Here is a 17,869-nt window from a genome sequence, read left to right as displayed (position 1 = left end):
TTCTGAGCCCTCAGAGTGCTTCTTGATCTTTCACTTTACAGCTGCTTGCATTTCTTGTGTCCATATTTAACTCTTTGATCTGGACATTGTCTTCCTTTTTCATTTGCATTTTTTTTTCTTTTTTCTTCTGTAACAATACAAACATTGGTTTAATTTTACTTCTACTCCAGCCATTTAAATATTAAATATTTTCAAATACATCTATTTAAATGTTAAGGAAATATTTAATATTTATTTTTAGGCCAGAAGGGGCTCAGTTTTCACTGTCTTAGGAAATATGCTAGGTTTTCTTGGTGCTTCTTCTGGTGGGTTGTTAAGAACCTGAAATGATTGCAAAAAAGTTTTACTATTTATAATACTTGCTAATTTTTTTGTTTTTGTAAACAGTTTAAAAATAAGGGTTTAATACATTTAGCCTAAGCTTTTCAGAATTCTTACACCTTACTAAGAATGTCAATACATTTAACTTTAATATTTAAAAAAATAACAAAAGTAGAATTATGGAAGTGATAGGGAAATACTCTTTTCAGTCCATAATATTTTAAACCTATATATAAAATTATTTCATGCAGAAGGCCTATTTCTACATTTAACATTGACTGTTTAATTTTTGCAAGCCGAAAGATAAAATTGCAGCATCAAGTATAATTATTAAATCTCTATTCTTTTAGAATGCTAGAGAATTTGCATCTTTTTTTAAGAAAGTAATTTGACATTTTTATTAACACATGTTTACTTGCTTGATTTTTTTAAGATGAAAGCCATAAAATTGTTTCTTACACCAGAAGACTTGGATGATCCTGTAAATAGAGCAAAGAAGTATTTTCTTCAAACTGGTATTTACGTTTCTTCATCCTGTACATAGCCATGCAGATACAGATACACATTATAAATGTCTTATCAGCAGGAGAGCATTTATTGTAACATAAATGTGTTAAGAAATAGATTATAGTGTATTACATACTGAATACTTTTGTTACATGACTTAGGTACTCACTTCGTTTTTGGTCAGATTTGGAAGTTTTTTTATGTCTATGCTAACTCCTGTCTAGGGGTAGGGGCAATGGGAGAAATAGTTTCTTAGTTTTTCTTGGCTGAAATCCTCTGAAGAGAGAGGAGTTCCAAATTCTAATCTGGCACTCATGGCAATATAATTAATTGCAGCTGGGGGAGATACAAACACAAATAAATAAAAGTTCATTTATGATATTCCAAACTTTACACATTATTTTCATTCTAGTTGCCAATTAGCCCTGTCAATTTTTAAAACTTTAGGTCAATATGATGGAATACATATAGAATGCTTGATGAAAGCCACTAAGGAAAAGTGGTTATGAGTATGGCTTGAGTCAGACTGCATGGGGTTAACTCTCAACTTTAATACTTCCCAACTGTATGATCTTGTGCAAGTGATTTGACGTCATTGTGTTAGTTTCCTTATCTGTAAATTGAAGCAAATCACAGTATCTAAAAGAGTATTATGAGATTTAGATATGCCCTTGGAATAATGCCTCTCGCGTACTACATACAGATAAATATTACCTTCATTTAAATAATATTATTTATAATATTATAAATATTACCTTTATTTAAATAATAAAAACAGCAACCACACCATTTCAGATTCATTCAGATATCTGACTGACATACTGAATTTCACTTACATTGAAATAAAGGATGTCAGTTTTCAAATATTTATTTATCATTTTTAATTATGTACATATTACATATGTGCAGCTATTCACAGGAAAGTAGTATTTTTGTGCCACACCACAATGTGTAAACAGTGTGGACACTTCTAACTCTTATAAGTAATTTAGGTAATACTAAGGAAAATTCAAAGTGACTTGTTTGTGTCTGTTGTAGAGTCCTGAGATGATAATTTCCTTATGGCAGTGATTCTTAAACATTCATACGCGTAAGAAACACCTGGTACATCTATTTCAATGCCAATTCCAAGGCCATACGTGAATAAGCATCTTTGTGGTAGATTCCAGTCATCTACATTTCAAAGTGCATTTGTGAGGCATAATAGTGTGCCTGAAGGCTCCAGATCTCAGCCCTTTCTTAGTAAAAAAATTCTGTGTTTATGTCCAGAATAGCTCTTCAAAAAACTCAAGCCTCTGCTAGCTCAGCAATTAAATTATTTAATCATTTGATTTTGTTTTAACAGTCCTGTGAATAACTTCATTAGTTTATGTCTATTCTGAAGTAAGGGACTTTAGTAAGCTGTTACTAATGTTGGATTCTTGCCTTTTTTTTTTTAATAGCAGGAAAGTGAAAGTAGGGCCATATTATGCTTATTATTTTTTTTAAAGCTCTTCAAGTGTAGCTAGGTTTAACTGAAAGTGTTAAATAGCATCTTAATACCCATGTTCATTGCCTCAGTTTGAGATTAGAACAAAAGCCTTTATAACTGGCCTTTAAATAAAAGTGGCTAACTATACCTGATTTACCCTTTGTTTCAGAGGATGCTAAAGGCACGCTTTCATTAATGCCTGAATTCAAAGTGCGCGAGAGAGCATTGTTGGAGGCATTGCACCGCTTTGGCATGACCGAGGAAGGTTGTATCCAGGCATGGTTCTGTTTACCCCATTCCATGCGCATATTCTATGTTCACGCATATACCAGCAAAATTTGGAATGAGGCAGTATCTTACAGACTTGAAACCTATGGAGCAAGAGTAGTGCAGGGTGATTTGGTCTGTTTGGATGAAGATATTGATGACGAGAATTTCCCAAATAGTAAAGTAAGTATCATTCCATCAGAGTTTTCCAAGAGTAGTTACTATACCAGAACATGAATTTTCAAAAGCCCTGATTATAGAAACACTTTAAACGTACATGTAATTTATTTATCTATTTGTACTTATATTTACTCATCTCCTGCTTCAAGTCTGCTGTCAGTTTAGGCTTAACACATGTTGGTAAATAGAAAGATAAAAACAGTGGTATGGAGTGAAAGATATATAGGTAGTAAAGCTTCCTTTGAAAAACCCATTTTAAAAAAGATTAAACAAATAATGCACAAAACAGCCCATAAAAATAAAAATCAAGTCCAGGCGTGGTGGCTCACACCTGTAATCCCAGCACTTTGGGAGGCCGAGGCGGACGGATCACGAGGTCAGGAGTTTGAGACCAGCCTGACCAACATGGTGAAGCCCCATCTCTACTAAAATACAAAAATTAGCCAGGCGTGGTAGCGCACGCCTGTAATCCCAGCTACTCAGGAGGCTGGGGCAGGAGAATCTCTTGAACCCGGGAGGCGGAGGTTGCAGTGAGCCGAGATCGCGCCACTGCACTCCAGGCAGGGTGACAGAACGAGACTGTGCCTAAAAATAAAAATAAAAACATTACAGATGAGGCTGCCATCCCTGCTAGTGTCCTAATGTGATTCCCTGTGCTTCCTCCAGAGACTCAACCTCTATTGTTTGTTGTGTCTTTCTACACCTTTCTGTATGTTTTCACATAAATATCCATTGAAAAACTATTTTTATTCTATTAGTTACACCAAGAAAAGAAAAGGTAGGACTTAGAGACTCAAAACTTAAAATATGGAGAGGAGAAGAAATATGATTTTTATAAGGTATATGGAACATGTAATGTGTGTATTTCTTTTATAGAAATGTGATTTTATCTAAATATGATTCATAATTTCCTCTTAACAATGTCTTAGAGACATTTATATTAGTGAAGTTATGATATAGTTTATATTATAAAGCTTGGTCCTTCCATTTCTTCCTTGTCCAGTTTTTTTATTTTTTAATTTTTATTTATTTATTATTATTTTTTATTTTTATTTTTTGAGATGGAGTCTCTCTCTGTTGCCCAGGCTGGAGTGCAGTGGTGTGATCTTGGCTCACTGCAACCTCTGCCTCCCAGGTTCACGCCATTCTCCTGCCTCAGCCTCCCAAGTAGCTGGGACTACAGACGCCTGCCACCATGCCCGGCTAATTTTTTGTATTTTTAGTAGAGACTGGGTTTCACCATGTTAGCCAGGATGGTCTCGATCTCCTGACCTCGTGATCCACCCGCCTCGGCCTCCCAAAGTGTTGGGATTACAGGCGTGAGTCTCCGCACCCAGCCATCCAGTTGTTTTTTTTTCTCTGTGAGTTTGAACTAATGAAACTGGGTTCCATAAATCATGCGAGGAAATTCATTTGATAGTACTGTAATGCAAAAAGAACAAATTATTATTCTCCAACCTTATCATAAGTCAGTCTCATAAGTTTTAAAAATTAGTGAAAATTTGAATAACACTTTCGTATGTAACATAGTAAAATCATTGAATTTTAGAGAAGAAAAGGATTTTAGAGACATTCTTTTTTAATTCCCATTTTATAGAAATGAAAATTTGGTCTCAGATTGGAGAGTAGACAGATTCAGAGTCACACAGGTAGTGGAATTAAAAAGACCCGGCTGCCTAACTCCTAGCCCTGTTGGTCTCTACTAGAAAAATCATGGAGTATAGAGAATTAGTCTGTAGTGAGAACTAGAACATGGTCCAGTTTTTCAAAAATAGAGGTAAAACAGACTCTGAACTCTACATAAAGGAAACTTTATCTAAATTAATGTCAGAATTCTTGATGTATTAATTAAAGTTTTTTGGTTTTAAGTAATAGAAACCCACCTCAAACCCACAGTAATTTAAAGAAACACGGGAATTTATTGGCCCTCATAACTGAAAGCCCATGATAGTTTCAGGCGCAGCTGTATTTGGGACTTAAGTGTCCTAAACGATCTCCTTTTTTTCATCATTCAGCTCTGCTTTTCTCTGTTAGATCCATTCCCAGTCTAGCTTACACCTTTGGTGGCAAGATTATTATTAACGACTCTAGGCTTATTTCTCACCACTCTAGACTTGCTTCTCTGCAGAAAAATGATTTTTCTTTCCCAACAGTGTCAACAAAAGCTGTGTAATTGAGTCTCAGTGGGCTAGGAATGGCCTGGCCTGGATCAAATGTACAGAACCAAACCAGAAAGTGTGAACTGCAGTATGTGATTGGCTAAACCTGCATTCCTGGGGCTCCTTCCTGGGACCCTAATCCACATCTGACACCTGGGAGAGGTCTCCTGGAAAACGAGAGTACCGCTACTTGAAAAGAGGGAGTAAAGATTGCATAAGGCAGAACATCAGATGTCGGCTTCACTTTTTCATTAAGTGGATGAATATGCAAAAACTGCAATTACTTTTGCTCCCACCTAATAGGAAAGAAATGATAAGAAAATGGTCACTAGGAGGCAGCATATGTTACTAAGAATGGTAATTTAATTGAGATACAGACTCAAACTCTGTGTGAAAACAAATCTAGTAGCATTATAAGTTTTATTTTACCTCATGTGGGGGAGAAGAGATATGTCAATGATCCCCTTTTGATAAATAATAAAAAATCGTTATCATTTCTTAACACCTCCCAGAAAAGATGTCCATTTAAATATTGGAAAGCACCCTAATTAGTAAGTCATCCATGTCTAATTCAGGTTTTTGGAAGTTAAAGATTACTTTCACAAGATACAGCAACAATTTTTGAAATGCATGAGTTTTATAAGACTTCTTCATTCAGAATAACATTTACAAGGATGGTTTTGTGATTGGAATTTTAGCTGCTTTCTTTTTGGAGCTATAGGAGAAGAGAAAACATTTTCTCCTACATATTTTGCAGAATTTCCTTTTATGAGCAGCAAAAACAATGTTTCTATATATTTTAAGATCGATCACTTATTTTATTAGTTAGCAATGAGGAAAGAAAAGGCAGGACTTAGAGGCCCAAAATATAAAATATGAAAAGGAAAAAGAATAAAATTCTTAATAAATGGTATATGGAGCACGTAATATGCATCTACAATTAAAAATTGTAGAAAACTAATCTGATTCCTTCTTTTGATAGAATTACTAGACTAACAGGTGTATCTACAGTTCAAATCACTTGGTAACTTTTCTTTGTGTGTGTGTGTGGGCAAGAGGGAGAAATGTGAGTTAGACAATTAAAAACTTAGGTGAATTTATAGTTGTGGAGCAGCCATACAAAGAAAGCATGTTTGTTCATGAATTGCTGGATATCAACCTGGAGGGAATTCTCTAAAGACAAAGCATGGTGTTTTATACCTGACCATGTTTATTCAATGTTTTCATAAATTACTCAAATCACAGTATGTAGGTATACTTACGACTCTGTGAAAGAAAAAAGGCTAGAAATGGTGATGCAAGAGAGATCATAATTCCATGTAGTCTGTCTCTTGTATTTTGATCAGATCACATCTGGAGCTTTATATCTGTTTCTGAGTGCAGTAATTGAAAGAGGTTAGTTACCAATAAACAAAAAAACAAATCCCAAATTAAAAACAAAAAAGGAGCAACATTATTGATAAGACTAGGGAGAGTTGAGGGGAAATCAGGTAGATTTAGAGGGGCTCTAGACACTGTACCATGTGATGAATGCTTTAGGAATATGAGAATGCTGTGAAGCCTTGTGAACAGAGAATAGCTCCCTTTCTGTTTGAGCTTTCATGTATAAGAGAAAGCAGAACTGCTTATTCTGTGATATCCTAGAGCCACATTTCATAGAGTTAATCTGTCATGCACCTTTTTTTCCTCTTGTATGTGACACCTGTTACCATTCTGTGAAACAAATGCTGAGAAATACCACCTCTTTAAATTTTTTTTTTTCAATTTTATTTTAAAGACAGAGTCTTGCCCTGTCACCCAGGCTGGAGTGCAGTGGCACCATCATGTTTCACTGCAGTCTTTAGCTCCTGGGCTCAAGCAATCCTCTTGCCTGGGTCTCCTATGTAGCTAGCACTACAGGCATGTGCCACCACACCTGGCTAATTAAAAAAAAATTTTTTTTTTATACAGACAGGGTCTCCCTATGTTGTCCATGCTGGTCTCAAACTCCTGGCCTGAAGCGATCCTCCCAAAGCAGTGAATTACAGATGTGAGCTACCACATCCAGCCAGAGAAACATCAGTTCTGTATAGAGTATTATATTTTCGGGGGACAGAGATTAGTGAGGGTGGGGAGGGGGTTGATATTATAGAAGCAGATTTTCGATTCAGCCTAATAAAGAAAAACTTTGTGATTTAGAAAAAGATTGCTGGTGACTGAGGTGAAAGTATTGCCTCAGAGTTTTCAGCAGCCCACCTTTCTCCATGTTATCCAAATTCAGTGATTAGTGGTTAAAGCAGGAAGAATCATTCTAATTTTTATGTAGTCTACTCCTCCAGAAACAAATTATGATAAGATCTTGTTTGGGTTTATGTATATTCAGTGTAGGAACTGATTTATATATGATAGAGTTAGGGAAAATTGAAAGTGGCGGAAATTTGGAATATTTGGGAATCATTCATATTTTCATGTTTTTTAAAACTAGATTCACCTGGTAACTGAAGAGGAAGGATCAGCTAATATGTATGCAATACATCAGGTAAATTTGCTTAAAAATTACTATCACTTAGATCTAAGTGTAGACATTGTCCCCAAAAAGCAAAATGTTGACTAGTTCCCCTCCTCTTTTTTTTATTAAACAACTTTTAAATTAAGGTATAATTTATATACAATTAAATTCACTTAGTTGACAATTGTATAGGCTTCGATAAACATATTTTTGATAAATGTAGGACTGTGTGGCCACCACAAACATCAATCATAAAGAACAGTTTCCTCCCCTCTCCAGATTTTCCTGTGCCCATTCCCATCCCTCACCCCTGGCAACCCCTGATCGGTTTTCTGTCCACTATGGTTTTGCCTTTGAAATAATGTCATATAAATGGAATACTACAGTATATGGCCTTTTGTGTCTGGCATCTTTCACTTAGCATAGTGAATTTCAGATTCATTCATATTGTGTATATTTGAATTTTTTACCTTCTTCCTTTTCTTGACTACCTTTCGGTACTGTTCAAGAAAACTGTCTAGAAGACACCAGCAAAGGAAGAATACCCCACAAAATGCAGTGTTTACTCACAAGCAGCTAAGAAAATAAACATTGAATGTGTTGCTATGTGTTTGTTTTCTTGTTCTGGAAGAAATAAGAAAATTTAAAATTGTCCGCCAAAACACTGGTAATGTGATTGAGCAGTAGAGGTTACTCTTTGTGTTACAGAAAGTACATGCTTTATTTTATAGAGATTAAGTCTTTATCAGCTAATTAATTGTACCTAAACTTCTTAAATAGTGGATTGTTTAATAATATGTGATTTGAGTTGGTTACCTTAGTTATTGTGAGTCCTTGATTTTAGTTAGCTATTTTCTTTGGCAGCATAAAAATATCATAGCATATTATTTAAAGCATGTTTTAGGCTGATTGTGATGTTTATATTCTGAGACTATTTTTACAAATCCAGGTCCCAGTCATAAAAGTACATTAAAAAGATGATCATGTATCTTTTTGAAGGCTATTTTCATATTGTTTCCCTCTTTTCTTTCACAGGTGGTTCTTCCAATACTTGGATACAATATTCAGTACCCAAAGAACAAAGTAGGGCAGTGGTACCATGACATACTTAGCAGAGATGGACTACAGACATGTAGGTTTAAAGTACCTACTCTGAAACTGAATGTACCAGGATGCTATAGACAGATTTTGAAACATCCCCGTAATCTCTCATACCAACTAATGGAAGATCATGACATTGATGTCAAAACTAAAGGTTCCCACATTGATGAAACAGGTTTGTCTCTTTTGATCTCTTTTGATCTTGATGCTTCATGCTATGCTACCGTTTGTCTGAAGGAAATAATGAAGCATGACGTTTAAAACTGATACCCTTGGTATAATCATATATATGTCACTCTTTGAAGGAAAGGGGGCTAAAATATCTTAAGCACCTTCTATGTGTTAGGAGCTTCATAATTGTTATCTCTTTTAATTTTCACAGCATCCTGAGAAGTTAGGATTTGATACTGTAATTTTATAGGGGACATGTAAGTGTCAGGGTCCAAATTTAAGGTCCATGTGACCCCAAAGCCTGTGTTTTTTTTCTATTATATGTTTCAGTGACCTTTATTCTGTGTCATAAAGTTACAATCTTTTAAAACCATTAGGAATATATATAATACTGCAAGATAACATTTAAGAAAAAAAGTTGTGAATATTCATATCCTCTAGCTCCTTGCTTAGAACACTGGTAAAATTAGATCGCAGTGAAGCAAATGTTGGAGAGAAAGATAGATGAAGCATTTTGCTAATTATTATTGTCTTCCTTTCTTATTTTTGAAATTATTGATCAGAACAATATACAAGGGAAATGCCATACCTCTGTTTGTGATAGGTACCCCAGAGTAGTTATTACCTCTTTGTGAGACAAATAATCTTTGATGAAGATTGAAATAAAATTTCTCATCCAATTTTTATATCTTGGCATACGCTCACCCGCTTGACCATTGGTAATTTTTTCATAGTATCTAAAACAGGTGTTAGAGTCAGACAGATTCATTCTTAGATTCTAGCTCTGACACTTGCTAGTGACTTTGAGTATGTTGTTGATTTTTTTGTGTGTGGCTACTGATAGAATCAAGACAATTACGACTTCATAAATGACAAATAATAGAATTATCTCCACATTTTTTGTTGCTGGAGGAATAAAACATTGTGCCCATTTGAAAATTTTAATTTTGGTTGGTTGAACTATCCCACATTATAAATCATCCTTCACCATTTTATATCAGTTAAATATGGGGGTGGGTGGGAGAGGAATGACTGGCATGTAGACATCTATTGATTTAGGAAGATCTGAGCATTTCTTTCATTGTTGGTAAGATATAATGATGAAATTTAAAAAGCAGTATGGAGCATTATATATCAGTAATGTGATATATATACTTAAGCCGGTTTAACCATTTTGGGAAATGTTAGCATAAGGAAATAAAATCCAAAAGAAGGAAGAGAAGCTATATGCAATGCAAAATTTGCTTATTGCAATATTTTCATATACAATTAAAGACACTAAAAACAGTTTTCAAAGTCCAGCATTACATAACTAAAGTAAGTAAAATGATATGTATCAACTTGATGGTAAAATATGTAGTTATTTAAAAAAGCAATGAACAATTTAGTTTCATGAGAAAATGTTGCCCCCTAAAAGTAGAACACATGTATTACAACTGCAATAATACTCTGAATTCATCTTTCACAAATAAGAGACATGTTAGCATAGTGATTAAAAGCAAAGATATTGGAGACAAACTAACCCAGTTTGAACCCTGGCACTGCCACGTATAGCACTGCAGCCTTGGGAAAGTTATTTAAACTCATGGGCTTCAGTTTCAACATCTGTAAAATGGGCATGTTAACATTGCCTACCTCACAGGATTACTGTGAGAATTTTCTAAGTTAATATATGTAAAGCAGCTTTAAAAAGTGCCTGGCACTTAGTTATTGTTAAATAAGTGTCTGCAGATGCAAGTTTGGAAGAGGAAAGCAAATAAATGAAAATGCCTTCCTGTTAAGATGATGGGGTATTTGGATTTTTTTAATACTAAAAAGTTTTTTTGTTATATGTTTTGGCAATAAATAATTCTCAATACACAAAATTGGATATTGTAGTACCATTGATTTTCTTTGGATTACTGCCATCATTTTAATGTTATATTGAGAATGAAGTAATGCTCTATTAGGTAGTAAAAAAAATTTAGAAAAAATGTTTTATTTTATATGATAAATCGTATCCTATAAATGTAATCATAAAATGAGTTATATACATTATTAAATCCTAGTTTTTAAGTTTTGAATAGCAATCAGAAAATACGAAAGCATGAAAATATATCATTGATTTTACTTTCTTTGCCTGCAGATGGCACTATAATTTTAGACATTTATTTATTTATTTAGTAAATACTTCAGCAGTGTATAAAGGATCACTAAGTTTATTTCATCACCATAAAATGTATTGAGATATCATTCATGTGGAATATTATTTTATATGCCAATAAGATGCCATGTTGAATTTTTTTTGTTTAAGGACTTTTATTATTAATAGTATGCTTTGGACCAACTGATGACTAGTCACTTAGGTTTTTGCAGTTTTGCTGGGACATTTCAGACCTTCATAAGCATGATCTTTGGATTTTTTATTTTTCTTCACATCATTATTAGGAGATAATTTATTTTTAAAGTGTCTTCTTAAACTGCAAGGATGTCCGTTAAACATCACGTCAATTAAACATGCCGAAGGAGAAGCTATGTCATCAAAATGCCCACTTAACCTACCCAAACATCTCAAACCCACCCTTTGCTGACCTTCTATAACCCCATTTCCAAAGTTTTGTTTTATTTTTATTTTTTCTTCCAACTTTTATTTTAGGTTTGGGGGTACATGTGCAGGTTTGTTACATGGGTAAATTGCATTTTGTGGGAGTTCGGCAAACAAATTATTTAATCACCCAGATAATGAGCATAGTACCTGATAGGTTGTTTTTCTATCCTCATCTTTCTCCCACCCTCCACCCTCAAGTAGGCCCTGGTGCCTATTGTTCGCTTCTTAGAGCCCAAGTGTACTCAAAGTTCAGCTCCCACTTATGAGTAAGAACATTTGGTATTTGGTTTTCTGTTCCTGCATTAATTTGCTTACAATAATGGCCTCCAGCTACATCCATGTTGCTGGAAAGACATTATTTTGTTCTTTCTTATGACTGTGTAGTATTAGCTGGTATATATGTACTATATTTTCTTTATCCAGTCCACTGTAATGGGCATCTAGGTTGGTTCCATGTCTTTGCTATTGTCAATAGTGCTGTAATGAACATATGCGTGCATGGTCTTTATGGTAGAACAATTTATATTCCTTTGGGTATATAACCAATAATGGGATTGTTGGGTCAAATGGTATGTCTGCTTTAAGTTCTTTGAGAAATCTTCAAACTGCTTTCCACAGGGGCTGAACTAATTTATATTCCCATCAGCAGTGTATAGCATTCCCTTTTCTCTGCAGCCTCCCCAACATCTGTTATTTTTTGACTTTTTAATAACAGCCATTCTGACTGGTGTGAGATGGAATCTCATTGTGGTTTTGATTTGCATTTCCCTAATGATTAGTGATGTTCAGCATTTTTTCATATGCTTTTGGCCCATGGATGTCTTCTTTTGAGAAGTGTGTTCATGTCCTTTCTTCCATTTTTAATGGGATTATTTTTTGCTTGTTAAGTTCTTCATAGATTCTGGATATCAGACCTTTGTTGATGCATACTTTGAAAATATTCTCTCCCATTCTGTAGATTGTCAGTTTACTCTCTTGATAATTTCTTTGGCTGTGCAGAAGCTATTTAGTTTAATTAGGTCCCACTTGTCAATTTTTTTTTTTTTTTAAATGGAGTTTCCTTCTGTCACCCAGGCTGGAGTGCAGTGGTGCAATCTCGGCTCACTGCAACCTCCACCTCCTGGGTTCAAGCCATTCTCCTGCCCCAGCCTCTCAAGTAGCTGGGATTACAGGTGGCCACTATGACACCTGGCTAATTTTTGTATTTTTATTAGAGACGGGGTTTCACCATGTTGGTCAGGCTGGTCTCAAACTCTTGACCTCAAGTGATCTACCCACCTCGGCCTCAGAAAGTGCTAGGATTACAGGCGTGAGCCACCATGCCCAGCCTTCACTTGTCAATTATTGGCTTTGTTCAGTTGCTTTTGGAGTCTTTGTCATGATATCTTTGTTAGGTCTTTTGTCCAGAATGGTATTTCCTAGGTTTTCTTCTAGGGTTTTTATAGTTTTAGGTTTTACATTTACGTTGTTAACCCATCTTGAGTTGATTTTTGTATATGGTAAAAAGAAGGGATCCAGTTTCAATCCTCAGGATGTGGCTAACCAGTTATCCCAGCACCATTTATTAAATAGGGAGTCCTTTCCCCATTGCTTGTTATTGTTGACTTTAACAAAAATCAAGTAGCTGTAGGTGTGTGGCCTTTATTTCTGGGTTCTCTAACCTGTTCCATTGGTCTATGTGTCTGTTTTTGTACCAGTACCATGCTGTTTTGGTTGCTTATAGCCTTATAGTTTGGCTTGACGTCAGGTAGTGTGATGCCTCCCTCTTTGTTATTTTTGAATTAGTTTTAATTGCCAAGATTGTTTGAAGCTGAGCTAGCAGTAGTGCCTGGGAGTCGGTTAGGTGAAACAAATTGAGGTCTTTTATTAATATTAAGATTAAAACACCTTGATTTTTTCTGTGAATTAAAAAAAACTGAAAGTCATGTAACTTTTGATTTAACTAACATTTTCTGAGTATCTATTATGTCAGTATGTCACACTTTAATCCATATTCCCACCCTGTGTGGAGGTATTATCTTCCCTTATTTTGCAGATTGGAAACATACCTGAGTAGTTTACTAACCTAATCAAAGTCAAACAAAATAGCATGTGGTTGAGCTTGATTATGCTTCCTAAATCAGTAGTTTTCATCTACCTGACATTTGCCTTCTGAAAACAAGTTTTTGGATAATAACTTCCATTTCGGCCAGGCGCGGTGGCTCACGCCTGTAATCCCAACGCTTTGGGAGGCCAAGACGAGTGGATCACGAGGTCAGGAGTTCAAGACCAGCCTGGCCAAGATGCTGAAACCCTGTCTCTACTAAAAATACAAAAATTAGCTGGGCTACTTGGGAGGCTGAGGCTGGAGAATCGCTTGAACCCGGGAGGTGGAGGTTGCAGTGAGCCGAGATTGCCCAGCCTGGGTGACAGAGCGAGGCTCTGCCTCAAAAAAAAAAAAAAAACTAAACTAAAAATTAAAATATAACTTCCATTTCTACCAACTTGATATTACTTGCCATTGATTTAATAGGCATATTGGGGCATGTCTTGGGAGAGACAAGATACCTTTTGAGATTCTGAGACCAAAATATAAAGTAAAGGGGATCCCTTCAGGAAATCCCCAAATCATTTTGGAGTTTTCCCAAAGTATTTTGGGATTTGTATCATAATAATATGTAAAATCATTATAGATCATAGGAGGTGTTTTAGATGGTACCTGGCACAAATATCATTGAAAAAGCATAGTGAGAAACTTGTTCTTTTTCAATACACTTTCAGTCCTCGCATCAATCATTCTGTTTAAGGATGGAGAAAGCTGATTGATACTATTTACATATATCAACATTTGCCGATTTACCTTTCTAGCCAACTATGCAGACCTCAGGCTCAGAAACATCAGCAGGCAACAATATAATATGTAGCTAGAATGTAATAGGATTGCATTGTTTTATTGAATTTATCTTCCCTTTTATTTATGGCAATCAATTCTGGCTTCCTGTTTATGTGATGGTATTATGTTTCCTTTAAAACTAAATTTAATTTTAAAGAGGTAGAATCAATTTAAAGGTATTAAATAAATAACGGTATAGACATAGCAGAAATTATGATACCAATACATGAATGATTAGAGTATGGGAAATATACTGGTACAGTTGAGAATCCCCGAAATCAGAGATGGGCTCTACCACTGCTTTAATATGCGACTTTAGTAACCCACTGATTCTGTTGTAGAATTCTCGGACTTGAAGTAATGTTAGTTATCATTTTTCAGTCCAGGATAGTATTGCATCAAACAAACTTATGAAATACATACAAATTTGAGACATTATGTGCAGAGGCATTGATGATCACATGCTATATCTTAAAATTTTACTGATTGAGAGTTGATTTTAGCAAGTCTTATGAAGCACTAAGAACAATGTCTGGTGCCTAGCAAATTCTCAGTAAATTTCAGCTGGTATTATTACAGTTAGTATTACTTTACTATGCTCCCTGATAAAATTTTTATAATAAAATGGTTAGTGACTTTCCATTGAGGTCTGATCTGATGTAGTCTTAGCATAAAGTAATTACAATTCGTATTTTTAGAGTTTTTTTTTTTTTGGTAGTAGTAGAAACAACTATTTCTAAATCTGGGGATTTAGTAGTTCATTCAAATTAGGATCTTTAAGAGCTGTGTAGGTCAATGTTCCTTAACATTTTCTACCTGGGAGCAATCTTTAAGAGAACAAAAAGAAAATGAAACTATATATAATTTAATACAAAGTTTTTTACATTAATGTAAGGGTAGGAAAAGAGGTTGGAGGAAGATATGGGGAGGTAGGAAAATAGGACTTTTTTCCTCCATTTACTTTTGATGTTTGAATTTCAAACATGAGTATATTTGTGTATTATTTTGCAGTTAAAAACACTGAAGATTACATAAAGATCAAAGAGGGAAATTTAAGGGAATTAATGGGTTATGATTGCATTTGTTTGAAATGGTTTTGGTGGCTCATGGCAACATTTTGAGAGAGAGAGATTTTTATGCATTGTACATTTTAATGGCACCAATGGCAGCTAGGGTAACTAGTTTAAAGTTTAGGGTCTGTGTTAATAGATTTTGCTTTCTAGTTTCAGAAAGATTCTGTCTCTCAGTACTGTTTTAATCTGTTTTTCTAAGCCCTCTGATTTATGTATATTTAATAGGCCACAAAGTAATATCAAATATATGGCATAATAACCAACAAATATTTGAATAAGTGAAAGGTACTCTACAAAATGCTATGGGAAAGACAAAAATAAATAATATCCCTTTCTTTGAGGGATTAACAGTGTTAATATCCCTTAAGTTTTCATTTGATTTGAAATGCCTCTTGCAAATGGAATATGCAGACTAAATGGCAAAGAGAAAAACAAGCAGCATCTTTTCATTTCACTTACAGCTCACTGTATGACCAATAATATGTTACTTGACCTCTCAGCACTCCATTCTAAATCCTTAAATGATACTTATTGAGCATTTCTAAGCATCTCGAGATCTCTTAAAATATGCTTTGAACTATTCAGTCTAAATGCTGCTTTCTAAAAAGCTACTAGTTTAAAGAATGGGAAATGGTGTTAATGGAGTTAATCTTGTGTAATTTCAGTATAGGTTGTCAAGAATACCTCTAAGTAAAGAAAATGATGCTAATCTTCTTAAGCAATTCATTTTCTCAGCAACTTTGAGGCAGGAGTTAATTTACTCTGCCTGTGTACATAGGCCGTCTCTTAGAAAAGAAAAATTGTACTATGGAAAGAAGTCAGGATAGCCATGAAATTATTTAAATTTAGTCTTTAGAACATATTACAAAATATAAGATATATTAAATTGTCTTTTTTGTTAGAAACTCAACTACCAATGTAGAAATAAAACTCCTGTTGCAAGGATGGAGTTTAGCCATGGAGTCAAAACAAGAGCTATTTGGTTATTTTAAAAGAGAAGAGATCAAAGAGCTGGTCACTCCTTAACTAAGGGAGTTTGGGCAGCAGGATAGGGTGAAGAGTGGAGGGGGTTGAACTCAATTCTTTATGCTTTTATACCAAGCCTCCCTTTTCTAATAAGCCTTACTGGCATTTCCTTAGACTAGTTAAGTCAGGATTCTGAGTTTTTCAGTACAATAGGGTTTTAATCTGAGCTGATCATTGTTTTCCAATGCCTCCCCTGTGGCAGGGGAACATAAAGGACTAGTGTTCTTTTCTAAAAAGGGAAGATGGATATTTTTCTATAACCTTTATAATTCCCTTATAATAAAGTAAATGATAGGTTATAATAAAATGAATTTTTTTGCATATGATTTTCTTTTTTTTTGCATGTAAAAGTTTTATTATTATTATTATTATTATTATTATTATACTTTAAGTTTTAGGGTACATGTGCACAATGTGCAGGTTTGTTACCTATGTATCCATGTGCCATGTTGGTGTGCTGCACCCATTAACTCATCATTTAGCATTAGGTGTATCTCCTAATGCTATCCCTCCCCCCTCCCCCACCCCACAACAGTCCCCGGAGTGTGATGTTCCCCTTCCTGTGTCCATGAGTTCTCATTGTTCAATTCCCACCTATGAGTGAGAACATCTGTTGTTTGGTTTTTTGTCCTTGCGGTAGTTTACTGAGAATGATGGTTTCCAGTTTCATCCATGTTTCTACAAAGGACATGAACTCATCATTTTTTATGGCTGCATAGTATTCCGTGGTGTATATGTGCCACATTTTCTTAATCCAGTCTATCATTGTTGGACATTTGGGTTGGTTCCAAGTCTTTGCTATTGTGAATAGTGCCGCAATAAACATACGTGGGCATGTGTCTTTATAGCAGCATGATTTATAGTCCTTTGGGCATATACCCAGTAATGGGATGGCTGGGTCAGATGGTATTTCTAGTTCTACATCCCTGAGGAATCGCCACACTGACTTCCACAATGGTTGAACTAGTTTACAGTCCCACCAACAGTGTAAAAGTGTTCCTATTTCTCCACATCCTCTCCAGCACCTGTTGTTTCCTGACTTTTTAATGATTGCCATTCTGAATGGTGTAAGATGGGATCTCATTGTGGCTTTGATTTGCATTTCTCTGATGGCCAGTGATGATGAGCATTTTTTCATGTGTGTTTTGGCTGCATAAATGTCTTCTTTTGAGAAGTGTCTGTTCATATCCTCATATCCTTTGCCCACTTTTTGATGGGGTTGTTTGTTTTTTTCTTGTAAATTTGTTTGAGTTCTTTGTAGATTCTGGATATTAGCCCTTTGTCAGATGAGTAGGTTGCAAAAATTTTCTCCCATTCTGTAGGTTGCCTGTTCACTCTGATGGTAGTTTCTTTTGCTGTGCAGAAGCTCTTGAGTTTAATTAGATCCCATTTGTCAATTTTGGCTTTTGTTGCCATTGCTTTTGATGTTTTAGATGTGAAGTCCTTGCCCATGCCTATGTCCTGAATGGTATTGCCTAGGTTTTCTTCTAGGGTTTTTATGGTTTTAGGTCTAACATGTAAGTCTTTAATCTATCTTGAATTCATTTTTGTATAAGGTATAAGGAAGGGATCCAGTTTCAGCTTTCTACATATGGCTAGCCAGTTTTCCCAGCACCATTTATTAAATAGGGAATCCTTTCCCCATT

General features: G+C 35.1%; 1 protein-coding gene across 15 annotated transcripts in view; it reads left to right on the top strand.

Moving 5' to 3' along the window:
- Nucleotides 1-17,869, top strand: part of PUS7L (pseudouridine synthase 7 like) — a 146,256-nt gene that overhangs the window by 20,305 nt on the left and 108,082 nt on the right. For 12 of the 15 annotated variants that reach the window (XR_010116415.1, XM_063620156.1, XM_063620157.1 and 9 more), the window contains exons 6-9: nt 755-836; nt 2,469-2,749; nt 7,370-7,423; nt 8,429-8,669. Coding sequence is in view for 13 of the 15 variants with exons in the window: in XM_063620156.1 (XP_063476226.1) it covers nt 755-836; nt 2,469-2,749; nt 7,370-7,423; nt 8,429-8,669 (658 nt within the window). In the remaining 2 variants the exon portion in view is untranslated. Of the gene's footprint in view, nt 1-754; nt 837-2,468; nt 2,750-3,504; nt 3,586-7,369; nt 7,424-8,428; nt 10,531-17,869 lie in introns of those variants that run through there. The other 3 variants (XM_055249764.2, XM_063620160.1, XR_008652130.2) reach the window with 2 other exon arrangements.

This window comes from Symphalangus syndactylus, chromosome 17, assembly GCF_028878055.3.
Source record: "Symphalangus syndactylus isolate Jambi chromosome 17, NHGRI_mSymSyn1-v2.1_pri, whole genome shotgun sequence".
NCBI classification, from domain to species: domain Eukaryota; kingdom Metazoa; phylum Chordata; class Mammalia; order Primates; family Hylobatidae; genus Symphalangus; species Symphalangus syndactylus.
The sequence above is the reverse complement of the archived record's forward strand: the minus strand, read 5'-3'. Positions and strand labels throughout refer to the sequence as shown.